The sequence below is a fragment of the Argiope bruennichi genome, chromosome 1 (assembly GCF_947563725.1).
Source record: "Argiope bruennichi chromosome 1, qqArgBrue1.1, whole genome shotgun sequence".
Taxonomy (NCBI): Eukaryota; Metazoa; Arthropoda; class Arachnida; order Araneae; family Araneidae; genus Argiope; species Argiope bruennichi.
Genome location: NC_079151.1, coordinates 129,718,979 through 129,746,570, shown reverse-complemented (window position 1 = coordinate 129,746,570; position 27,592 = coordinate 129,718,979). Strand labels below are relative to the sequence as shown.

The following is a 27,592-nucleotide window of genomic DNA, read 5'->3' as shown; positions in this document are numbered from 1 at the left end:
ATACAGTGACGGCATACATACAATTCATACATACACTCACCACCTAACCCAAAACCAAACCAACGAAATCTGAAATAGAAAATAAAGATTGGTTTTTGATTGGAGGCTTGGTAGTAGCGTTCCTTACTCTTAAATAAAAACATTTTTAACATTAATTAAATCTTTACTAAAACTCAGCTTACAAAATATTTAGAATATTAATCATGAAAAAACTTTCTTTCAATATACTCTATCGACATAAGTTAGCGTTTCATATTTTTGGGCGAGTATTAATACTATAGGTGGCAACATTAGTTATGACAAATTTTGTTTATTTTATTACGTCTTTTAATTTGCAAAAATGAAACTCCGTCTTCTTTCAGATTTGAAATTTAATATTTTAAATAGAATATCATAACAATTTACTTAATTAATAAAAGCATTCTTGCTTTCAAATGGTGTTTGTGAAGAAACAATTCTAGCTTTAGTGATGCTATATTGATATTACCTAATATAATTGGTGCTTACATTTTTTAAATTGTTTTTAATTTACTAATTAGTTACTTAGTAGTAACTTTAAACAAATTTTAAAAAACTTATTATGTGTTTTGAATAATTTGTAGATTAATTGCATAAAAATATGAATGACTCACCAGATACTTTGCAGAACATCTGTGTAGATTTTATATCTCAAAATTTAAATTCTGTCTTTGCTACAATCGAGGATGTGAATGGTAACACTTTGAAGCATGTTTTCCGGGACACTTCAATTTACATGCCAGCTAGTGTATCCGAATTGCTGTTTAGTGCTCTTAATGAAATTACTTTGACAGATCAGTTACTGACTTTATTTGATTCTTCAGTCACACGATTAAGAGATGTTTATATAAAAGATGCTTCGCAATTATCAACCAAAGGGCTGAGGATTTTACGGTCTCACAAAATTAGTGAACTTGTAGTTATAAAATTGAGTAATGTTACTGTGAATGATCTTATTGGATGTCTTGGAGAATGGACTCTACAAAATTTACGTGTTCTAAATGTATCTCGAAGTACATTTGGTAACAGTGAAAAAGTTCGTGTTGTTATAGCATTATCAAAGCTAAAAAATCTTAAATGTTTGGATGTGAGTTTTACAGAATTTAATAGCCAAGGTTTAAAGATTATTGCTGCAGATCTTCCTTGTTTAGAAAGTCTGAATATTTCAGGTACTGTAGTTTCAGATATATCTCCTTTAAAGCTCTGTAAAGATCGACTCAAATCATTGTCTATGTATAATATTAAAGTGTCAAGCCTGAGGGATTCTTTACATGTTGTATCAGAACTTCGCAATTTGCAACATCTTGATGTATCGGAAAATAATGATGAGCCACATTTTACTACTGAAACAAATGGTGATATAAAATTTAGTGATTTGATAGAAGCTTTAGACTGCTTACCATTCTTAGTGTCTCTTGATTTATCTGGAAGACAGCATGTAGATGTCAAGCTACTAAAGTAAGTAGGCATTGTTGTGCATTATAAAGTTTTAAAATTAATTTCAAATATGATGTGATATTAAAATATTTGTGTAAATCTTATTAAGGATTTTCTTATAAATCATATCTCTTAATTCATAAATCTTATAGATTCTCTTATAAATCATATCTTATTATATGTTTGAAGTGTAAAGTAGATGTGGTTAAAACTGTTATTCTTATCAGATTAATGCACAGTTTTTATTTTAAATTTCATGGGTTTATATATGAATTCTGATAATAATGAAAAATTTATTAATAAAATAATGAATTTGAAAATATACCATGTTTGGAAATTTTGATTTATTAAATTTCTAAGCATATTATTTTACAAACATAATACATGTTTCATAGTAATTTCAAAAGGCACATTTCTAGTTAAGAATTACTTTGTCACTTTTATACAACATACATTATTTTATACCATGCCAATATTCATTGTATTGTCAGTTACAAGTAACATTGAATTTTATTGCATAAAAGTGTATGTAAAGATTTTTACTAAATGTACATAGGTTATCAAATGAGAAAATACTTTTTATAAATTAATTTTTCTTTAAGTATTTGGGAGACTTAATATTTTGTCAGAATCACATCAATTGCAAAAAGTTCATCAAATCTCATTTAGAGTATCAGAATTATCACATCTAAGGAAAAATTGCGAAAATAAGAATAATTTGATAACTCTACTATAATATTAAATGTAGTAAAAGTTTTTTTTTTTCGCATTTTAATTTTGTATCTGTTCTATGTGTTTTAAATTTTATTATAACTATATAATTTTTATCTATTTAAGAAAAAAAAATGCTGAATAACTGTAAAAAAAAACTTGGTAATTCAATATTTCTATTATAATATCCTGCAAACATCAATCATTATCATCAATTTTTTTAAAGTTTTATCCAAAATGCACAGCAAGTGTAGCAATTTTATGTTACAGAACATATTGTTTTATGGCAATTTAGTTACCTTAGTTTTTGGTACTTGCTGCACTTCAGTATATTTTGATAACTTTCATTTCAACAGAGATATTTTCTATCCACATTTATGCTTTGTGGTATTTGCTGTTTATTATTTAATAAAACATAAATTTCATTCTACGTCTAATAATATACTATTAGTTTTATAGAAGCTATGTTTTTTCTCTCTTTAATTGAAATTGCTGATATTAAAAGTTAAAATTTCTTTTTAGAATTTCAAACCTTAAAAGTTGTGGCATTTTTAAGTATTTCTTATTTCTAGTTCCAAGTATATTAGAAAGTGAATTGTTGAAACAGAACATCACAGAGCCATTTGACATTACTCATTTGTTATCCATGAAAAAAGAAATAATTTTCCTTAGAATTTATTTAAATATTTTATGTTTGAAGGAAAAAAAAAAATTCTCTTATTTTAAGACAAGATAACAATAAAATTAAAACACATCAAATAATGAAATGAATTTAATCAAGGCAGTTGACTCCATATTGTAATATATGCTTAAATCCAGAATGTTTGTATATAAGCATTATATAATTTTTTATTTATAAACTTTTAAGTATGCAAGAATTACATTTCATAATTACTATTTAAGATAAGCATAAAAATAATTGTAATAAAACAATTGATAGCTTCCATTTCTTGAAACAAATTGTATTTATACTAAAAGAAGAAGAAGAAAATTATAGCTTTCATTTCGTAAAATAAATTGTATTTGTACTTCTAAAATTGGTTAATTATTTTTGAAATTTTCTTTGTAGTATCATGTTGTTTTACATTATTAAATGCTTTTTTGATGCCTTATTTTAACAGATTATTTATTATATATTTTAGGAAGTTTATGAGCAGTCATAAGCAGCTGCAATTCCTTGGTTTAATGGAAAATCCAGCTTGTCAAGACGATGCCTTTTGTCGGCCAACTGATCCTATGTTTAATCCAAAGCTAGTGGTAAATTTTTTTTAGAAAAATATTTTATGACTATCATTATAATTATTTTATTATTTTACAGCATTATTTTGTTTGCTTGATCATTTATGATGGAATTTTATTAACTATTATACTTATTCATTAAAGAAGGTATAAAAAATTAAAAATATTAACTTCTAATTTCTGCTGAAATATGCTGTTAAACTATAGTAAAGTGATGCTCATTTACTTTTTTTATATCCTAAAATATTGACGTTTAAATTTTGAATGTTTAAACATTAATGTACGTTTAAAATTTTCTTACCTGTTATATTAAAACCATGACAAAGGAATAGAAAAATAAATAAATAAAAGTGTTTTCCCCTATATTTTTGTGAATTAATATGGGAATAATTTTTCTTTAGAAAAGAAATTTATTATGGAAATGAAACGGTTAAATAAACAGATACCCAATTAAATCAGAATAAAAAATGAATAATTCAATAAATGTGGTATACCAAGTTTTTATTGACTTATTTACATTAAGTAATGTTTAATTTATCTTTAAATAAGTAATAAGTATGTAAATTTAGTTAATATGACAATTTTATTTGACCTTCTAAATTCTAAATTTTTAAATAAAATTTATATTACATTACCCATAATTTAATCATATTTTTTGAAATTAAAATGCCTTTTATTTGTATTAGTAAAGCATTTTATTATGCTTATATTATAAGGAGTATTTGATTTTTCTCCATTTATCTAATGGGTTTTTTTATATTTATTCTTACTGTATTTTATATGAATTGAATTGATTATTAAAATTTATGAACAAAATAAGGAATGTATAATTCTTTTAATTTCTCCCTTTAATATATATAATATTTCTTATATGAAATTGTAGGGGAGAAGATAATGCTTTATTTTCTATTAAGTTTGGGAAAACTGGAAGAAAAAATTGCATTTTGGATAGAGAATTTTTTTAATACTTTATATTTGCATTTGGTTTTCAAATAACACACACCAGCAAGCTTTAATAAGAGATGGAAAGTTTCACGAAATTTAGATTTCATAATTAAATTATAATTTGTAATTGATGAAAAAGGAGAAGATTTAGATTTTGTTTTGAACAATAATTATTTACAAGAAACTTCCTTATTTTTTTTATTGTAAAGTTTTATAAACTATCTTGAATCTATAGCAGTAATTTAATATCTTACAAATTCTAAAACATATGAGATATTTAAACAATTTTCATTAAAGTTTAAATAGTTCTGCAATCGTTTTTTGCTTTTTTTTGTTTTTTTTTTGTAAATTTTGTAAGATAAAAAAATAATAATATATTCTTTTGTTAAGTTATCTTGTACGTTGATATAATGAAACTTATAATCATTTTTTTATCCTTAATCAAATTGATTGCTAGATAATAAGTCTGAATATAAAATGGTATTAAAATTAGTTCTAAACCATTATTATATTTTTTAAGGATAAATTTGTGTTTATTGGGCCAGTTAAGGTAAATATTTTTAATTTCTTTTTTAACTCAAAAAGAGGTAAAAAAGATTTGTTGTTTTTTACTGGAGAATGAGCAATGATATCCAATTTTTTACAATGTGAATGAAACTTTTACAGTTTTTAGCTGAATGCTTCATTTTGCTAATGTTTCTAAACTATTTTAACATTTTTTTTCACTAGACTGCTTGAATACCTGCAAGACATAAAAATTCTTTTCTTCTTTCTATTTTTTTTAAAATGTAAATGTCTATATATTGGTTCAGATTTTGGGAAACTTGTTTGGCATCATTTAAAAATCAAAAGGCTATAGTTGTGTAAAAAAGAACTGCCTCTCATTTTACCAGAGGGTAAACTTTTTTCTTTCCACATCAGAAGAACGGAAGTCAGAGAAAAGAAAGAAACACACTTTATTCACCCTTAAAATCATTACTCAAGTCTGTCTATGATTTTTTTAAAATAATGGTTTAGATTTTTTTTCAACTACAGAATTTTTAATGTTTAATTTTTTCTTTTATGTCTTAAAGATCAAAATTTTTTTCTTGACAAAAGATAACCATTTAGATAATTTGAAGAAGTTTGATTTTGATAAAAATGATTAAAATCACCACATAAAATTTTTTTTAGATACAGTGAAAAATAAGAAAAAATTTTCAGTTATGTTATATGGAAGAAGTGAAATGAAACTTTTTATTGCCTTAAATGTTTAAAAATTGTTCAAGGATATATATATATATATATATATTCTTTGTATAATCATCAATGCACCCATATTTAGTTTCCTATGCCTTTATTTGAATAATTGAAGAAGATTTTTGTTGGTTAATTAAAATGACAAATAAAATACTGTTCAATCATGATGTTTGTGTTGCTAGATGATTATAAAATTTCTATGTAAAATTGATTACTACTAGAAATTACTGTAGTGTGCCTGATTTAATAAAGTAATTTAATACTTTGTTTGCAGAATGATTTTTTTTATTTTTGTAAATGGAAATTTATCTTTAAAGGGAATTTTTGAATTAATTGAAGTGTAGTCTTCAAAAATATTATTTTTAAGCCAGTATTTGCCTTTTATATAATTTTTTTCTAAGAAAATATCAGTTGAATTTTTTAAAAAAGTTTCAAAATTTTAGGTGACAGGTTTTGCAACAGAAAGCCAAGTATTAGAATCTCTTCGTAGATATACTCAGAGAAGGCTGTATGTGGTAAAATCCCTTTGTTATTTGTATGCTGATATACAGAATTTGTCTGATGTTCGTGTTGATATAATAGAGGTAAGAATATATCTAGTTTTGTTTATATTATGTAGAGAAAAAAAATTGTTATAGGTATTAGTCAAGTAATAATTTAAAATAAATTTTACTTAATCAATTGTATAAAAATTACATTCTTTAAGTAAACATGGATTCCTCACATGCAAGCAAGGGAACCACACACAGACTGAAGAAAAACTCCAGAAATACTGTTTCCGGTGTCAGGGATTGCCAGAATGTTCACTTAAATCAGAGATCTGTCATCCCATTACAGTTCTGGTGCTACGGACTCCCTCTCTGGCTTCGCTGTTGTCTCGACAAGGAGCCAGCAAGAGAAGTTTATAAAGTTCAGTTCTTTTTGAGGTGACCTCTTCTACGCAGAATATGTGCAGGTTGGCTGTTGGCGTAAGACTCAAGGCATGGGTGCAAAGCTGACAAATCTTATGTTCCAAGTGGGGCATTTGGGTTGTTGGGGTCTGCAATTTCATAACTAGTCAAGGAGCGTTGGGTCGTTGCGATGTAAGGTCCATCATGTCGTGGTGTAAACATTGCAGATTTTTGATTTGCTTTATTACTCTTCTGATGAGTAGTTACCCATGCTCGGTCTCCAGGTACATAAGACACCACTGGTAAAGCCTATGGGGAGTCACATTCTTCTATAAGGAGTTCTTTAAGTATCTCTTGTCGAGCAGGTGACACGCGATAAGGTGTTGTTGCAACTGGAGGTGCATTCCCTGTACTGATTCAACGTTCAATATCTGGTATTGGTTCTCCCCCTGGATTAAAAGTATCCCGGTATTCAATCAACTATAGGTTCAAACGGGACAGTTGGGGCTTGGTCAAACCTTCTCCCTTCACCTTCCTCTTCTCTAAGACAACAATTCTGTGCTTGAACAACTTCACTAATCTGAGTCTTAGACAAATTGTTAGGCGAGGCATTGGGTTCTTGATAGGCATCTGGTTGGTCTCCTCTCTTACAGGATCGACTGTAAAAACTGTACCAGTAATACAGGGTCTGGTACAGTTTCTACAGGGCGTAGGAGGCTAACTGGTATATCTTCTCGAAAAAGGGATCTTCCTTGTTTGATCTCCATAAAAGTGCCAGTTTTTGTGCTTCAGATTAAGTACTATTCCAGTCTTTCCAAGAAAATCGGTCCCAGGCAAGGTTCTGTTTCCTTTTACTTTTGGCAGAGCTAGAAGGTCCAAAGAACTTTCTTTTCAATTTTAAATGTCACCGGGGCGGTGCAAGCTGCTTCTTTGGTTTGACAACCATTCGTCAAAGTCATGGTTGTGCTAGTTGGCCAGAAAGTCACACCTTGCTTTAACAAACAGGAATACAGAAGTTCTTCAGCAACTGTTTTTGAAGCGGCTCGAACATTCAATCCTGCAACATTTACATCTAGCAGAGCCAATGGAGAACTGGTTGCTTGTAGAGTCAGAAAGTTGAGAGCCAATCTATCTCTTTGTTCTGATGGAGAGCAAGTGGAACATTTAGCTTTGATGTATCCAGGTCGGAAACATTTCTGATTTTGGGAATTTATCTTCATTTTTCTACTAGGCCGACGATTCCTTTCTTGGGTTTTGATGGACCATTTCATAGTTGTCCAGTTTCTGCGGCAGTTCTTTGGACGATGTAGGGTGCGTCCATTCATTCAGGAAGTGTTCCCACACCTCTGGAGGTACTCTACGTTTCAGTTGATAGGTGACCATCAAGTCTATCAAATCTTTGAACATCTTTATTTCTAGGCCAATGATCCAGCCATGAAAATAATTTCTTATTTCGTAAGCGAAGTCCATCCAGGAGCTTTCCGGTCCTTTTGTATGCTTGCTGAAAAGTTGTCGAAACTTCTCTGGTATCATCTTGTACCGCTCAAAAGACTTTTTATGTAGTTGAAGTCCTAAGCAACTTCTTTGGTTTCCCAAGCTAACAGTTGTGCAATATCATTCGGTAACAAACCAATGAGGTGGGATCCCCAAAACTCCTTCGGTACTTCTGCACGTTGAGCCTGTCGCTCAAGAGAAGGAGATAAAGACTGATGTCGTTGTTGCTAGGATCGAATTGATGGATCAAGGTTTGTAGATCCCACTTGGGTCTTGAAACTAATGGTTCTGAACTTGACCCTGTACTCGTCTGTGATAGACTTGTATTGTGCTGCAACTCGAACTCCATCTCATCCTTGCGTTTCCTTTCCTCGAATTCCAACTCGAGTCTTTTCGATCTCTCCCTTTCTTCTGTCCCGACTCTTGCTCTTACTTTTTCTTCTTTGACCCTTGCCTTTTGCTCCTCTGCAATGGCGAGAAGTTCTTTAACATATTCCTCCTCATAATTAACAGATTTCAAAATGACATCCTTCAAAGTAACCTTCGTCTCTTTGCTGCCCAGAGTCACACCCAACTCTGTAGCCAATGTGATCAGGTCCTCACGTGTTGCTCTGGCTAGAAAAGCCATGTTGCAGTTCAGTTTAATGCGTGAGTCTTTCACAAATGTTCTCAATATCTTTTTTAAGAGTTCCTTACATATATTTTAAATTTTGCAAATAAATTTATCAATTAAATATTTCAAATAGCTATAAGACCTGAAAATGAACTTTTTGACGTATAAATGTTTACTACTAGTTTATTCAATGACAGATTTAGTGATTAAATTGGCATACACAAATCAATTAAACTAAATTCTAATTAATTACATTATCATGATCCTACTCACTTAATTGCTCATAATTAAACATATTGTCAACAACAATATTTAGTAGCGATCATAATTTTATCCAAACACATATCACCAATTTCTTTCATTTATTTAAGTTTTCAGAAAGTTAAATATATCTTAAACAACTCACTTTATATTAACCATTAATTATTTTCTACAACTAAACTCAAATAGTAATCAAAATTCAATTCAAGTAGATTTCACTAGCTATTTGAAATTTATAAAATAAATCTTATTTAGAGTAAATAAATTTAATTACATAATAATCGATCTCATTCAGATTATCAATTATATATAACTCAATACCATCACTCATAACAAATTATCATTCATCATAGGCATACAGTAATTATCTCAAGAACATAACATCCCATCATAATTTATCTCAAGTACATTTCATAAATTTTGCTAATTTATTTTGAAATACAATTAATTGTTAATAAAATTTAAACTTAATATTAACAATTTAATTATAGTTGCCAAGATTCATGAACATAAACCACATTAAAGTTTAGCTGAATCTCAAAATTCCAATGTTTGTAAACAGAAAAGTTATAACATTTATATTAGCAACAGTTGAATCCTCAAATTAAACAGAAAGTTGCAAAATTTCTAGTGGCAACATCGGAACATCCATCATCTTGGAATGTTAGAAACGATAGCAATTGCATTGCATGTGAAATACAATTTTTTTTTAAACACTTGCTTCATTCAAAATTAGTTTTTTTCTCTTAAAATAGCAATATATGAACTTACAAAATAATCAAAGCATAAATTCACAATATTACTACGTCATTTTCTGTTAAGAGAACACATGAACATACCAATGTCAGAAACGGAAGTAAATTGCATTGTATATGAAGTACAAAATTTTAAAACATTTGATTCATTCAAAAAATAAATTTTTCTTTAAAATAACAATTTAAGAACTTATAAAATAATCAAAGTATAAATTCACAATTCTAGCAATTCATTTCCTGTTAAGAGAATACACGATCATACAGAAAACAAACTAATGAACTTATCAAAAAATCTAATTAACTTATTTGAGAGATATGGGATGTATCTGGTATTGTACATTCCATGCGAGGCAGTATATTTTCAAATTGATCAGGTTGATTAAGATTTCAAGATTCAGGTTGAATCCTTTCTGTAAAGGTACAGACGACCATCTTTTTTGCCTAAAACAAAACTGAGCCATGCATGCAATTCACAAGCTGCATGGTCCCGCATACAGGGTGCCAATTTATAAGTATTAGTCAAGTAATAATTTAAAATAAATTTTACTTAACCAATTCGATAAAAATTGCATTCTTTAAGTAAACATAGATTCCTCACATGCAAGCAAGGAAACTGTACACAGGCTGAAGAAAAACTCCGGAAAAACTGTTTCCAGTGTCAGGGGTTGCCAGAATGTTTGCTTAAAGCAGAGATCTGTCATCCCATCTGGCGATGCATTACAGTTCTAGTGCTACATTGTGCTTTTTTTATTACACATATGGAATTTTTACAAAAAGATTACTTTATTTTTCAGTTATTGGACTGATTTAAAAAAAAAATTGTAAATGGAAGTTAAAGAGTATGAATATTTTGATAAATTGGAGTTATGTATTGCATAATATAAGGAATTTATCTTGAATATCATAAAAAGAAGTTTATTAGCATTCTTTATTTAAATGTAGCTGTAACAGCTGTGAAAATAAAAGCAAAATATTTTGGGGACTAAAATCAATTTTAAACATTTCCATCTGCAGACTGCTTTAATTCATAACTGCTTATCACCTTTTGTTAATTGCTTTTGATCAGTATGAACACCGCCATTCTCAACTTATCATATACTGTAACACTTTTGATTCATTTCACTGTTTGGTGAATACTTCACATCACCAATTTTGCTGCCTAATCTTCTTTAACCTGTCATACCTTCTGTATGAATGTGTGACTTTCAATTATGTTTCAAGTATTTTATTTACATCTATTTTGTATATATTGGACATTTACACCAATAGTGTTCTAATAGTTAATTTCTAAATTGTTAGAAATAAGTATATGCTTTCAGTTGAAAGAATGCTTTAAATAATATAAGGAATTATATATTGTTTGAACCATTAAATGTGGTTTTAAAAAAGTGTTTATCTAATTTTACTGGATGCCTCAAAGAAGATTTGCCAAGTGTAGAAAATATAAAGCTCATCTTCAAGATGACCATTGATTAAACTAAAATAATGCAATTCTAAACTTCATAATTCAGTAAATTTTATTTTCAGAAGAATGATTTTTTTTAATGTTAAAATCTTAAAAATATTTTGTTAAATATGAAACTATAACTAGAAGACTGTATAAAATTTTAAAATTTATTACTTTGATAACAGAACATTTATTAAAGCAGCATAAAATTAAAATTCTTTGCTTCATTTAGAGCACGTTTTCAATTAGCAATATATGTCTTTTTCATGTTTTTAATGGAATTAGCCATTGAGCTCTGATTAAAATGAGCTCTTAAATTTGTGTGTGTGTGTGTGTGATATTTCTTCAATTCATATAAATTACTGTTAATTTCTTTGAACTAAATATTTTCCATATAATTGTTTGAATTTTAAGCAATGAAAAAAAAAGAGGCTTTTTTTAGAGAGAAACAATATTTTTTTGCAATTCCAGACAAAATTGCTAACTGATAAATTTGCATCATCAAAATTGAACTTAATAATAAATAATTAAATAGTGTTTTATACCTTCCTATAACTGGTAATAGTTTTGTAGTTATGATTTTTTCCCCTTATAATATAGCTAGTATTAGAAGGAATGAAGACATTTCCAACTGCATTGGGAATTCAGATGGCAGCTACTGCATGTTTATATAATTTAACTAAAGGCTCTTTAAGTAACAAAATTCATCCAAATTGGTTAAGAAAAGTTGTGGAGTGCACTCTTGTATCAATGGAAAATTTTCCTAATCAGTTACAGGTAATTATTTTTTTAATAACCTTATAAAATTATAAGAATTTGTTACATTTTATTTCTTAGACCTATCTATAAGAAGCATTTATGTTGTAGCAGTGTTTATAATTTTTTTTTCTTCATTATAATATTTTTTTTTTCTTCATTAGATTTTGAAATACTAATGACATTTATCAATTTACTTTTCAATTGCATATTTTGTGCAAATTACTAGAGGCATATTTATGATTTATTTTGTCTATTATTCACACCTAATTATTTTAATTGATTTAACCTTATGCAAGGGCATGTGGAAAAAGTCTTGAAGTTGATGATTAAATGCATAGAAATACTAGTTTCATTTATAAAATTTGATTATCAATGATTGTTTTTTATAGAAATTTCATTGTTTTTTTTTTTATTTGCAGCTGCAGAAAAATGCATTACTTACCTTGTGCAGCGATAGAATGTTGCAAGATGTTGTAAGTAAACATATGTAATTTCCTTTTTAGAAAATTAAAAAAAAAAAAAAAAAATGCGTACAAAAATATAAATATGGTTTTTGTGACAACTAATTCTAAAATAACTCTTACTATATTCCTCAATTAGGTAATAAGTTTGAACATTTTTTTTTTTTGTTATACTTATTTTTAGTAATTTAACTTTTTTTTTGTAATAACTGAATTTTTATCACTTAAAAAAAATAAAAAGTTAATTGGTTAAAAGTTAATATTTTATGGTGATGATTTTGTCAAACCATTATGATTTGGAATCAAATATGAAATATTAATTCTAAAAAAATAAATGACAGATAAGACATCAGAGGAATTTAAGCATATTTTATAAAATTTTATTGTTTTCTGCATTGCTTTTAAGTATGAATTAGCAGTTTTCTCAAATATTATTGAATTAAAAAATGATCAATTATAGTAGTAGTGTACCTTCTTTTTGAAATCAATGTGAGATGAGCCCAGAATGAAAAGGGAGACTAATATACGATGGAGACTAATATAATTTTATAATATAATGAGCACAAATTTTCAGAGAAATTATGAGACTTAATATGTGCTATCCTGTGCCAGCAGTTAATTGTTGGTGGAATCTAAATCTGCTGTCTTTCAAAATTATAATTATTCATTCTGTATTTACAGTTTTCTGAAAAGGTTCTTTATAATATATTGCTAAATGCTTGTATTTGTGAATGAATTATTATTCTTGAATAAACTACCGGTTTAAGTAGCCTTCTGTATTATTAAAAACATGAATGTGCTGTTTAGGTTACTTGTTATGAACAAACATAGAAAATGGCAGTGATCTTCTCTGATGTATTTAACATCTCTCAAATTCTCTAGAGAGATGAATTCTTTTCTTTCTTCTTTTGAAGCAAATAAAATCAAAATTGCATGTTTTCAACCCCATTTGTTTCAGTGTTATTTAGATGCTTTTATAGAAAAATTTAATGCATTCATATAAAATGTTGAAATAAAATTTAATTGATATAAAAAATATTAGCATTAGTTTCACAATGAAATATTTCTATAATGTTAAATGATAGGAAAATGTATATGTTTTAAAATATAGAAGAAAACATTTTTTTTCTCCCTTAAGTTGAAATATATATGAGAAAAAAAATAAAAACTAATTTTAATTTTAGATGTAATATTTGCTTTTTTTTATGCCATTATATATATTTTTTATTTCAAAAGAGTTATCATTTTAAAAGGTTAACACTTCTATCTTTGTTTATTGTTGTAAAAATATTTGTATTTTTAAACTCTGTGTCTTACTTTCTCTTTCAGTCTTTTAACAGATACCATTGTGCTGAGTTAGTTATGAATTCCTTGATGATCTTTGATGATCCTGCCATGAACAGAATGTCTGTTGCTATTTGTTCTATTCTGGCTGCAAGGGTATGCACTTTTTTTTAAAAAAAATATTTTTACTTTTCATTTGATGTTTATTTTGTGTTCAGGGAAAAATGGCTTATAAACAAATAAATATTTAGAAGATATTTTAAAATTTTGAATACATATATTATTTATGAAAATTTTTGCCCTGTTGATATCTGATCAAATAAATTCACGAAGAAGAGCAGTGAAATTATTTTTATTTTTGTAGGCAAAAAGAAAAATGCCTTTTTTAAAATAATTAAATTAACTACTTTAGATAATTAATAAAAATTTTATCTCCCTTCTCATATGTTAACACTAGAAAAATATGCAAATAGATAATTATACTGAACTTGATATAATGTTCTTTTTAAATGAATGAATTAATGTTTCCTTTATAAAATTAATTAAATGCCTAGTTAAAATAGCGTGTGCAATACTGTATAGTGTTTAGCATAAAAGGAAAAAAAGTTATAATACAGATAACTAAACAGACAAATCTGTTTTCTAATTAAAGTCGACTACTAGGATATAGACATTGATTGATCAATGTGAAAATTTTTCTTGTGACTTGTTGCATTGCGATTTTTTTTTTTTTAACTCTTATAGAAAATTAATATTACTCTGAAAAATAATTTTTGCTGAAATGAAATGTTTCTAATTATAAATTACCATTTTATAAGTTATTAGTTAAAAAATTGTTTTGCACTTAATTGATCTTTTTTTTTATTTTAGCAATTCAGCTTATTTGCAATATTATTTTTTAACTTATTATTCATTTTTCATTTTTTAAGCCATTTTGTAAAAAGATGGTATCTTAAAAATAAGTGCATTGATGAAAATTAAATAAAGAAATAAAACATTACTTTCTATTTAATAGGAAGTGTATTATTTCAGTATATTTATCTTATAAATTTAAGTAAGATGTTTTACCTTTTTTGTGCCAGTTATTAGAAGATTTAAAATATACTGAAAAAAAAATGACTGGGTGTAATAAGTGATGTAAACATAGGCAGAGCTATAAAAAGTATTGTTTTAACCAATTTCTTTTGTGAGGGAGTATGTATCCTCATTCAGAGATATCTAGAGTTATTATTCATGAGAAAATCTTCACAGATGATTATTTAAATTTGTTGTGAAAGTAATGGTAATTAAGTTCATAAAACTTTATTTATATTTTAAGTAATTAAAGTCATTTGAAATATACAATTACTATAGCATCTATAAACATTCTAAACTAAATCTAATGAATATAAATAAAGAAAAATAAAAATCATTCCAATTTAACATTAATGTAAATTAAAAGTTAAAATTAATATGCAAAAAATAAATATTTACTATATTTATATTATTAAAATTTTAAATATTTCATTATTTTGAATGAAATTGCTTAAAGTAGATAACAGTGCCTATTTGAATCATACATAAAAAGATGCTGCATGTTTTACACACTGAATATGTTTTCTGCTCAATATTAAACTTTTCATGCATAGAAATGTGATATGCATCTAAACAAATGATATCCCTGTATCAGAATAATTTCTGGACATCCATTTTGATGTATTCTAAACAATTGTATTCCATAAGGCTGCTTCCTATAATTTAGAAAGGGATGAAGATACTACTTTTATAGATTCTTTAATTTTCTAGACTTCAAAATGAAAATTTTTTTAAGGAAACTTCAAAATTTATGCCCATTTTTATCTGTGATTATTGTGTCAGAAAAAAAATTAATTACATGGCTTTTTTTATTATTTTTAATTATTGTTTTATTAATATACTGCATTCTCAAGATCCCATAGTTTCTTTATGTGATTCTATTTTAATTTGCACAATAAAAAAAAAACAAAAAAAAAAAACATATTTTGTGATATTTGCTCTTCTGGATTGAGGTCAATTCTAAATGCTGTTTATTTCTTAAAAAATATTCACTGAAGTTGTATCTTTTGTAGTTTGCTTTAAAACGGGACATTAATGTATCTAAATGAAATTAACTTTTGTGGGTTTGAGATTTTTTTAATCATATAATCAACTTTGTACTAATTAAAATGTATTGATTGCATAAATTTTATTGTCTGTAGAGTTTTCCCATTTTCTAAAGAATAAAAAGAATAAAAATATATTTATTTATTCAGCATGATCACATGAACTAGCCCTTATAAATGTTTTTGTTAAATGATAAATTTGATTTGCATCTCTTCATATCTTTATAAATCTTTTTAAAACATCTTTATAAATTGATTCTCCTTGTATTATCTTCTTACCTGTTGGAATGTTAGAAAATAGAATTACTAATTTTCTTTTTAATAGAAAATAATGCTATAATTGCTACTCATAATCTGTAGTTTTTAGCATGATAAAATATGTGCGAATGAATTCATATAGCTTTTCAATTGGAAGAAATAAAAATACAAATATTTTTCCCCCATCAGATTTCTACTGTTGAGACTTCCAATTTGGGTGCAAAAACTGATTATATGAATCGACTACTGGATATTGTTAAAACAAAGAAAGAGCAAGGAGATGTTGACATTATGATGAAATTTACACTTAGTGCTTTATGGAATTTGACTGGTGATACATATTTATTGTCTTTATGTTTTATTTCATTGTTCAAACCTTTTTCTATCCTTAAAGAATGCTTATTTTAATTAATTTTTTTATTAATTGTGAAATTAATTTAGCTATTAAAATATGAGTGTCAAGGATCCCTTATTTAATGATTTTTAAGTTTCTTTTTTATTTTAAACCATATATCAATAAAACTGTGATATGCTTTTCCATTTCTGTTGTATATTTACAGGAATTGCATATAATGCAGGTAAGACAATCAATATATATAGTTCCGAATATGCAGATATATAAATAACCATTCTCATTGTTTATGCATAGAAAATTATGGGTAGCCGCGTAATTTTTGAATAATGCAATATCTATATTAGGACCATAGAGAAAATTTGATGAATTTAAACTTTATTCATTAGAAATATAAAATTTGACTACACAGTATATCAGTTTGATACTTTTTAAAAATAAAATCTTGTTCAGAGTATGAATTGCATTTAAATACATTATACAGTACACTCCCGAGTATCCGGCCTGAAGTGGCAGAAGGGCATGTCAGATAACAAAAAAGCTGGATGGGATGGAGTTTTATAAACTTGCTTCTTTGCCCACTACCAATACCAGAAGACGTATAGAATGCAGAAGTTTTTATATCAAAACTCATTGTTATACTATGTATTTTCTCACTTCTTATTGAGTACTAAGCCCAACATTTATCTCAAGCCACATAGAATGTGAATGCGGCCATGGTCCAATGAATCATAGAAGCCGTTACTAGCAACTTGTCAAGTTAAAATAGAAGGCTCTGTACTGATAATTTATATTCTGCAGTGCACGTTTTAAAAATGTATAAAATAAAAAGTAAGTTAAATGGTATAAATTATACAAATTTTAATGTAAATTTTGTAATGTGTTGCTTAAATACAGGAAACATAAAAAAAACTTAAACGTAAATAAATCATGGACTAATTCTGAAGAAAAATTGACTCAAACTGACTTTATTTTTTACTGATAAATGATACATAGACATGAAAGGGAATTTTAAGATAAGAGTCAAAGCTTACTGTTTTTAGTTTTTGAAAAGCCAAGCTGTTTAGTCACTAATGGAATACTTGAAAGTTTACTGTATTCATATTCAGTATTTATTAATTAGAAATAATTATATCTCATTTAGCCTTCCATGTACTTAATCTACTTCCATCTACTTAAATATATACTGATTATTGTTATAAAAAGTTTGAAGTCCGCAATAGTAGCTTTGCAACATCATTTGAAATAGAAATGATTTTATTGAGTTCTGCTAATTTCTTTTTCATTTATGATCACGTGTATTTTACTGTTGAATTCTGTGCAACTTACTCGACTATTATTTTTTAACTTAAAATTATTCACAAAAATTCATTATTATTAATAAGTGTCTTGAGTTTAAAATAATATATATATATATATATATATATATATATATATATATATATATATATATTGTTTATTTGAAGATGAATCACCCAAAACTTGTGGAGTGTTTTTACAGTTGGGAGGACTGCAACTTTTTCTTAGTGTTCTCAATGTAAGTTTCTCTTGAAGTTCATATTCCTCAGTCTAATTATTTCTATAAATAATATATCATTATTCATTGACTTTGATTGAAATGCTAATAAAATTTATTCCTACTTCTTCCTTGAGATTTTTTTTCCCATTTATTAATATTGTATAATTTTAAAATTGTTACTGACCGGGAAAGGGTATTGATTATAGTATTTCATAATAAAAAACAAATATTTTTATATAAATATTATTTATTTTCATTTAAATGAAAAAGTCTATATCAAGATTGTATAAAAACTTTCTTGCAGTATTGTTTTGAATATTAAGATGTACATTTATATTCTTTGCTTCACATCATTCGCTACACAATAATGCTGTAATGCATTACCATGTGCATCATTTGTAAATATTTACACTACCTGCTGTTGTGTAGTGTTAATATTCAATAAAAATAAAAAGGGCATTCTTAAATTTAAACTAAATATGAATATAAATCTGTGTATTCATTCAACAATATTATAGTTGTTATGTAATCTTTTTATAAATTATAATTTTATGTGTATAGTGCATTTGATTTGCGGATTTTTTTTTTTTTTTTTTTTTTGACATTAGACCTATATTCTCTATTAAAAATTATATAATAGAATTGGTTTTAATATTTAAAATCAGTATCTGATTTTTGAAAGAATTATGAAAATTTTTGTTCATTACCTTCATAAAAAATCAAAATGACTAAAGTCATTGTGTGTTTCTTCTATGCTGTCAGTGAATTTTTTAAAATAGGGATGCTTTCTCTACTTTTTTAAAAAAATTATTTCTTTCATTTTTGAAAGATGTTATTTCTTAAAAAAACCTCAAAATCCAATTAAACTTGTTCATTAAATCTTCTATTATTTCTTTCGGTATAAGTAAAGATAAGTAAGTGCCTAATTTAATTGTACTTTTGTTTAATGAGAAAGGAAAAATGTTATCTCATGCTTTGTTTACAAGAAAATATAGTTATGAAAATTTCAAAATCTGAAAACCAACAGTTCAGTATAGTGGGTGTGGTATCCAACAGGCTGTGTAACAAAAAGCATCTTTTATTCTGCACAAAAACATAGACACAAAGATGACAAAAAAAAACAAAAAAAACTGAAGTATATACTAGAAGAACATTTACGGTAACAGCAGTACGTAAACAACAGTAATAGCACAAATAGTTCTGAAAGAAACTTCTTGCAACTCTTCATGCCTTCTAACATCCATTTTTTCCACTGACTATTCACTTGGCTGAACTTAATTGTCAACTCGCTACTGATGCAATGCTTTTAATGATTGGCTACACAATGCATTCATCAAGTGACTGGCTGCTCAGCACACAATTCAATACTCAGCTAATTCACACTCTGTTTCCAGATTTTTTATAGTTTCTTTTACAGGGCTAAGATGAAAGAAAGAGAGAGGGAAAAGGGCTAGAAAGATAGCCTAACTCACTTTCTAACAGGCCTGTCACTAAAATTTCTGTAGAATCTGTAATTTTTTATTTTATCACCAAAGCCAAGGGCATAAACATGTTGACTGCCCATTACTTGTCTAGGCATTACAGATAAAATATAATTGTACTAACCATCTATCTTATTACATGACCCCCTTCTCTAATTAAGAGATAGCAAAGAAGGGGTCTTCTAACTAGATATATGGTCCAAATATCAGGTGTGAGTAGTGGCAGCAAACCCATTAATCTAGTATGCATCAGAGCTATCTATAAACCTATTCCTTATTGGGACTGTATTTTGGAACAATATTACAAATTTGTAACAACATTTTTAATAATGTATTAATTTTTGCAAGGACAAGGAGTATTTAAATGTCACATGTATAGGAAGCTGCATTCTAATACATTATTGTATTTGTTATTAAAGAAGTCATTAATTAAAATTTTGACTTTTTATAATACTTGTAAATATCTTCAATTTATTCAATCTGCAGAAATTTGCTGGCGAGAGTGCTGTTGAAACCAAAGTCTTGGGCTTGATGGTAAGTTGTCTGCATGTTTTTAAATTTTCATTGAGATACAAGCATTTTTTAAAAACACTTTTTCAGAAATAAATTAATTTTTAAAATATTGCTTTATTTCTTCTTCTGTAACAAGAATGTATAAATGTAATCTATATGTCAAAATTAATCAGATAATTTATAAGTAAATAAAGCTAATATCAGTACATTTTTATTTTTCTGATTTTGATATTTTTGAAAGTTGTCTACAGTTATTATGTAAGTAGAGTATATTACTTTGAATGTATACAGATTTAAGTACTTTGCCACTGAGCAATTAGAGTAAATCCTCATAGAGAAGATCAATCTGTCTATTTCTGTAGATAATTTTATTCTCCTGCCCTTTTGTTTATATGTGGCAGATTAATTTATTACTGTTGAGAGAAGAAAAGAATAGATAATCTCATAGCCATCAATTGTCTCCTAATGTTGTGAAAAGTGTTTGCTGGGGATAATAGGAGCATTTCCCATTTTCTTTATTAAAATTTTCATCATTTTTTTTATTTATTTAATTCACTATATTGATAGGGTAATATTTTTTTCTTCCTAAATTTTTATTCTCTCATTTTTAATATTTGGTTATTAGACACATAAAAATGTTTAGTTCATGATAACATGATTTTCTTTGTAAATTGTATAAATATTGTTTTAAAGTATTCAATTTTTCTTTTGCAGAATAACATAGCCGAAGTTAGTCATTTAAGAGAGCATCTGATGAAAGATAATTTCATTAGTGCTTTAAGGTAAAAGTATTATTTATTTTTTGTTTGTTTTCCTTTAGTAGTTAAATGTACATATATAAATTAATCTCTGTGTATTACTGATTGTAAAAAAAGAAATACTATAAAAGTTTTAAATCTTTTTCTTGGAATGCTTGCTATATCTCTGCTTCCCTTGTAATATTGCAAATACTACTATGATGCTTTACTGTCATTTTGTAATGTAATGAGGGGCTCTTATCACAGGGGGGATCACATTCATTTATATTCTACATGTATTTCTAATGAAAGATAAGACCAGTTACTCACTTATCAAAATTTGTTATCAGTTATATCATCTATTGATTTAAGAGAAAGACAGCACTTTCTTTTTCTGTATTAAAATTCCTTGTGTAAGAGAATATTTGAAATTTCATCTCATTAATATCTAGAGCCTAATAATTTTTCTTTTGTTTGCAGATCACTACTACGTTCCCGGCATATTGATGTCAGCTATTTTGCTGCTGGTATTGTTGCTCATTTAACTAGTGAAGGAGAATCATTTTGGTATTTTAAAAATCAGAATAATTGGAATGAAATGGTTACAGAATTAGTATGTATTAGCTTTTATATGAAGTTTGAAACTGCATGTTAATGAAATGTTTAAATACAATTTGTTTAAATTTAATGGACAATTTAATAATGTGATGGATTTCACAATGAGCTCAAATATGCTTATTTGTAAATATGAAACTATATATATTAAATGTATGTGTCCATTATTATTTATTTTATTTTATTATTATCTTGTTCATAGCTTGTTCAAAGTTAGTTTCCTTAATAAATAAACATTAAAACCTTAAATTTATTAGCAAGCACACTATATATTGGATAAAAAAAAAATTCTAATAACTTCAGTTAAACATTTAGATAAATGTAAGTATTTTATTTAACAAATTACCTGCTATTTGCAAGTTAATATCTTGAATTCCTGTTCCTTTTCTCAACAGAGATTTTGATTATTTATCTAGATCCAAATTGGTAAAGTTTTTTTTTCTCTTTAATCTTTCAAATTTAAGAAGGCTTTGATAAAATTGACTGATTAATTTCAAACTATAATTTCAGTAAAACTTTTCACTATTAAATTAAGAGCTCTTCTGAACTTTCATTACAAAATTAAGTTGGTTTATCAATGAATTATGGAAAATGATAAAAGGGAAAAATCTGATTGTCAATTGGAGTAAATCAAAATGTTAAAAGATAAGAAAATTTGTTGGTACAATCAATTTTGATAAGCAAATCTTGTTACTTTTTAAATTGCATTTTGTAAGGTGTTTCTTTATTTTAATTTATAGAGTTATTTACTCTTTTTAGGAAATATACTGCTAATTTAAATTACTAAGTGTAAATTTTGTATTATATATTTAAAAAAAAAATCCTGAAATATACTTGTAATTTCTTGACTGTTTCAGATCATTTCAAGAAAGTAATTGTTTGAATGTCTCTGGCGTTAAAAAAATCTTCCTTAGATAGAGTGTTCACTGTACTCATGAAAAATAGCTAATTTCTAAACAGTTAAAAAAAGGTTTATACTTCTTTTTCTAAGAATGCTTTAAATTATATTTTACTAGCTGATATCCAGACATTTCTAAGGATTAAAATATTTTCATGTCTAATATTTTTAATGTAAAAACTACTTTTATTTAAAATAATGTAATAAATAAAATTCCTTTATCATTTGAAATTTTTTTCTTTTTAATGAAAGTCAGAAAATCATTTGAAACAGGTGATTTTTAAAAATCACCAATAACTAATTTTCTCCGTAAGTTTTTAATATGTATTACATAAGCACTTTAAATTTTGTCCTCAAATACTGAAGTATACAAATAATTTAATGGACATTTTGAGACAATAATTAAATTTTAGTAAAGAATAAAAATAAACCAAATTAATAGTGTGTTTCTGTTAATTGTTTGCTTTAAAAATTTTCTTTTTGTATTCTGTTCTTATTCTTCAACAATATTTTTTTGATACAAATTGTGTATAAAATTAATTTTGAATTTTTTAATTATAGTGGTAGAAACAAATTGCATGAGAATGAAATTTATGTTATTGAAAAGCTATTTTTTAAAAATTTTAATGTGGTATAAGAATAATTTTTGTAAGATTATATTTTCTTAAGATAATTTAAACAAACAAAAAAAACTTATACCTAATAAAACTTAACCTAAAATAAATAAAACCGAAATAACGAATACATAAAGATAAAATTGTTTAAAGTCTCACTGTTGTCTAGTTATAAAATATTTATAAATCCTTTTTTCAAAGTGTTCATTATCTATTTAATTGCTTATTAAATTTTTTTTTTAAATATGAAAAAATTTCATGGAAATGAAATTAGCAGTATTGAAATGATTCTTTTTTCTTTTTATATTGTATAAAGATATCTTTTTTTAATATAATATGCCGTGAAGTTACTGTGAAGAAACTGAAACATTCTAGTTAATTTCAAATTATTTAAATATTTTATTAATTTTTCCTTGTTTAAAAGGATGACAGTTTTTTTTTCTCTTATATTTAAATAATAAAGTGTGTAAAATTTGGTTGTTTTCAAGCTTGGTAATTGGGAGAAGTTATGAAACAAACATGGATAACTACAATAACTTTTTATTGATATAATTTGAGTCAATAAATGCTGATATTGTGATAAAAATTACAATGTTTAAATTTTTATTAGTCTCTCCAAGTCCTATTAGTCATAATTAGTAAAATATTTTTAATACTTCTCTGACTCTTGAAAATGAATCTACTCTTCTTCAATTAAAACTGATCAAATTCTGAAACTTTGAATATCTCTATTTCACACCATTTCAACGGCTATTTTGAAAGATCTTCTGTTGGCTACTTGGAAAGATTTGCTAAAGAAATCTGTTGATTGACTTACAGAAATGCAATTCATACCTTTATAATTCTTATCAGTTTTGATCACAAAAGAATGGAGCTCTTTTTTTTTATACTATTAATGTATTAAGAATATTTTTCTAAATATGACTGGGGTGTTGTATAAAATTTCAGACTTCACATCTTTCTTAAAGAATGCATTTATTCATTCAGATAATGCAAAATATAATTCTTTATGCAATTTTGGACATTTTGCCTTATAAATGTATTTGTCTCAAACATCTCTCTATATATAATTTATCTTTCTCTATATAATTTATTAAGATGTTTCAAAATGAATGATTTCATTTTAAAACTAATTTGCATAATTTAGAGTGCTGACGGTAGTAACTATCAATTTAAAGCAGTCTTATAATTGTATCTTATCTAATTCCTGTGTTATTTTAACAAGACCTGACTTTAAAACAATTTCTTCATCATTTTTTGCTTTAATTTGTTGCATTTTTCATACACTTGATTTTTGTAATTGTAAATTAGTTCTACAAATTGTTTTTGGTATATTATAGGGAGCAGCTGTCATGAGTTGGGATGTTCCTGCTTCAGAAATGGTTGCTTACAGGTACATATTTATTCAGGAACTGTATTTTTCCATTGATTGATAATAGATAAAATGCTAACTCATCAAATTTTTTGTTCTATTTCTGTATTTAATAATTTAGGCACAAGAGAACTACTGCATCCCAACTTGCATGCAATATTTATCTAATGCAGATAGTAAATATCATTTTAGAAACATTCTTTGGATAGAAAAATCTTTTTTCTTTTTTTTCATACACTTACGTGGGACCATATATAAGTTTGTTTCAACTATAGGTAATACACAAAAAAACATTATCATATTCTGAATGCTTTCTTTTTTGAGTTTCAAACCTGGTAAAACAAAATATTAAAAAAAAAATCAATTTATAGTATGTTTTCCATTTAAAAAAATTTGTAAAAGGAATAATAGGAGAATTAATAATTAAAAATAGTTCAAAATGCTTTTTTATGTGCTAATTTGAATAAAAATTTTTATAATCCTAATTACACTTTCAAAATTTTTTTAACTCTATTTGAGGGGCCATGAAGTATAGTTAAAGCCTTTAACTTTGTAAATAAATGAAACAATTCAAGAGACTGAAGAAAATAAATAATTTTGTTGAATCTCCTAACATTTTATTTTTGTATTTTAAAAAGCACACATATTTCAATTTTAAAGTTTGGCCTTTTTTTAAATTGCTACTATATTTAACCTATAATTGTTAAATACAAAGTTACTGCTACTTCTATATCTATACTTGTAATAAAGCTCAATGTGTGTGTGTTGGCGCTCTACAGGCCAGACCGTTTGATCTACAGCTACCAAATTTGGTACATGTATACCTTGGAGGTTGGGAATGTGCACCTGGAGTTCCTTTTTTCGAATTTTTAATTAGAATTTTAATTATTAATTGAAAACTAACTTTCCCGCCAAAAAAATCTTCCATTTTCCCATAAGTAAGGCTTCAGTTTTTTTTTCTCCCAACAGTAATGAGGCTAGGGTTAACATTTTTCGGCGGATTATTTCAAACGATTCAAAATCTTCCATTTTCCCATAAGTAAGGCTTCAGTTTTTTTTTTCTCCCAACAGTAATGAGGCTAGGGTACATTTTTCAGCGGATTATTTCAAACGATTCTGTTTATTTTCTTAATGTTTGATGCATTTAAAATAAAACAGAATAAAGGAAATTAAAAATTTCTAATCTGCATAGCGTTACCCCAACTGGTGTAGAAAAAATCACGTATTTGTGTTACGTAACTGGTGTTGAAAATCCACGCATGCCCATTGTGTTCTGAATTCCGCATTGTGTTGACAATTATTATCAACGGATGCGGACTGGATTTAAATTACTTTTAGGTTCGTTGTATGCTTTTGTAATTAAAATGTATTTATGTTAGTTATATATTTTTTGTATATGCTTATAGTTTTAAGTACATCGTTTTTTAAGTAGTTTTTTTAAAACCTGTTTTCAACCGTTTATTTTAAACGATTCGTTTTATTTTCTTAGTGTTTGATGCATTTAAAATTAAACATTGTTAATGAATCGATCTGCTCATAATGAATCTAAGAAAATTTTGTTGACAAATTCTTGAGATATTAAATAAATTTAAAAAGATATTCTTTAGTGCCCATAAAGTTTAAATGCTGAGTGACTCTATTTTCAGTAATCAGACTATAAAAAAAATGCTTTGTTTCAGTAAAAAATATTATTATATTAATTGAAGATTAATTCTTTCCACTTTAATTTAAAGCATAAATTCTACGGGTGCTAACAGAAAATTAGAGAGATACATATTACGTTATGACTGAAGGCTTTTATAATATTATGAATGAATTATATGACAATCAAAATATTTTGATGAAGAAGCTATTAAAGTAGGAATTGCATAAAATATTTAATTATTAAAATTTTAACGAACATTAAGATTGGCGAACCGGCTGGTCGCCAAAGGCGGCTAGTCTGTAATAATGCTCAATTTGCAAGTTTCTTAACTGTTCTGTCAATTTCTGCAATTGTACTTATACATACTCATTATTTATTATTATAATGCCTTGTTGCTCTAAAGTGTTATATGAAGATGGGAAATGTATTTTTTTATATTTGAATATACACTTCTAATACTTTATTTATTCTTCAAGCATTACTGTATTTCATTTTAGGTCTTTCAATCCTTTTTATCCCCTTTTTCGATGTTTCAAAGCCTATCAAGTTCAGTTATGGGCTGCTTGGGCAGTACATCATGTTTGCCTGAAGAATCGTAAGATTTTTTTTTTTCTTTTTGAATTCAAGTTTATCTTTTAGAAATGTTTTTAAAATATTTATAATGCTGTAAAAACTTAGTTAAATGGTTAATACTATACGATTATAAATCGCTGAGTATAATAATTTTAAAAATATTTTTTTTTCTCGCAATGTAGCTAAAAGATATTGCAAAATGATTGTAGAAGAAGGTGGTGTGGAGATACTCAGATCATTATTAAAAACTTCTGAACTACATCCATCAGTCGTTCGCTTGTGTAATGAAATACTGCAGTTTGTAAAGGAAGAGTTTCCAAATGTGTGACTTTAAAGATGTTCTGCTTTTATCAAAGCGAGATGCTTATAGGTTTTAAATACTGAAAGTTGTATATCTACACAAACATGAATATGATCCTGGGTGGTATCAAACTTGTTTTGTGTTATTAATTTTAAAGATGTTTTCTTCAGAATTTTGCATGATATTGATCCATCCATGTTTACATGTGACTGTTAAGGTTATGTAATTGAGATTTTAGTCTTTTATATAATCTTTCCATTTAAATGTTAATTTATGCCTTTTTTGAGTTTTGATAATTAACAATTAAAATAATAGATGTTTCTCTATTATGCTAGTCTAACTGGAGAAAAACAGATGTGTGTTTAAAGAACAGAAATTGTTTCAATAAATAGAAATTTTATGGTCTTTGTCTTGATTCTTTGTTTACTTAAAGAAATTATAACCAACTTCTGTAATATAGCTCGATAATCTTTTGATTTTATAACCGAGAAGAGGAAACACAAGCCTTTTTAAAGAAAATTTAAGGTTAAAATAGTTGCAGGTAGGTTTTTTTCCCTGTGATAAAATAATCTCTTTGAGTTTAAAATATGTCTAACCTTATACGTTTATAAAATATATTTATTACTGTTTCGTATTTAGCTAATTTTATAATATGCAATGCTAAAACATTTTAATAGATCACATTTGGAAAATGCTATACAGGGAACATAAATTAGCTGTATCAAATATTGGTAATTATTATATAAAAAATCTTCTGCTATTATACACAAGAAAATAATCAAAAGGTCCTCCCCCTTCTAATTACATAAAGCTATTCGTAATCTAGGGATGAAAAATCAACCAATGTTTAAAAAAAAAAATCTGAAGTAATTATAGAAATATAACAGAATTAATAATTATATATTTAACTTGCAACACGAATTTTCATTAAATAGTATTTGTAATAACTTAAGATGACAACAATCCGTACAAATATGAACCGATAGTGTTTTGAATTCTTCATGGCCAATAATGCTGAAGGAACACAATGATGTGAGAAAT

The 27,592-nt window shown here is 26.5% G+C and overlaps 1 protein-coding gene across 1 annotated transcript; it reads left to right on the top strand.

The window, feature by feature from the left end:
- The first annotated feature begins 336 nt into the window (after positions 1-336).
- On the top strand, positions 337-26,956 carry LOC129962141 (protein zyg-11 homolog B-like). The gene is made up of 14 exons (XM_056075882.1): positions 337-1,476; positions 3,309-3,423; positions 6,033-6,173; positions 11,650-11,826; positions 12,228-12,281; positions 13,599-13,709; positions 16,121-16,262; positions 17,750-17,820; positions 19,770-19,817; positions 20,511-20,578; positions 21,014-21,146; positions 24,001-24,053; positions 26,175-26,272; positions 26,433-26,956. Exons 1-14 carry the CDS (start codon positions 620-622, stop codon positions 26,576-26,578), a joined length of 2,214 nt encoding a protein of 737 aa, XP_055931857.1. The 5' UTR covers positions 337-619; the 3' UTR covers positions 26,579-26,956.
- Positions 26,957-27,592: the final 636 nt, after the last annotated feature.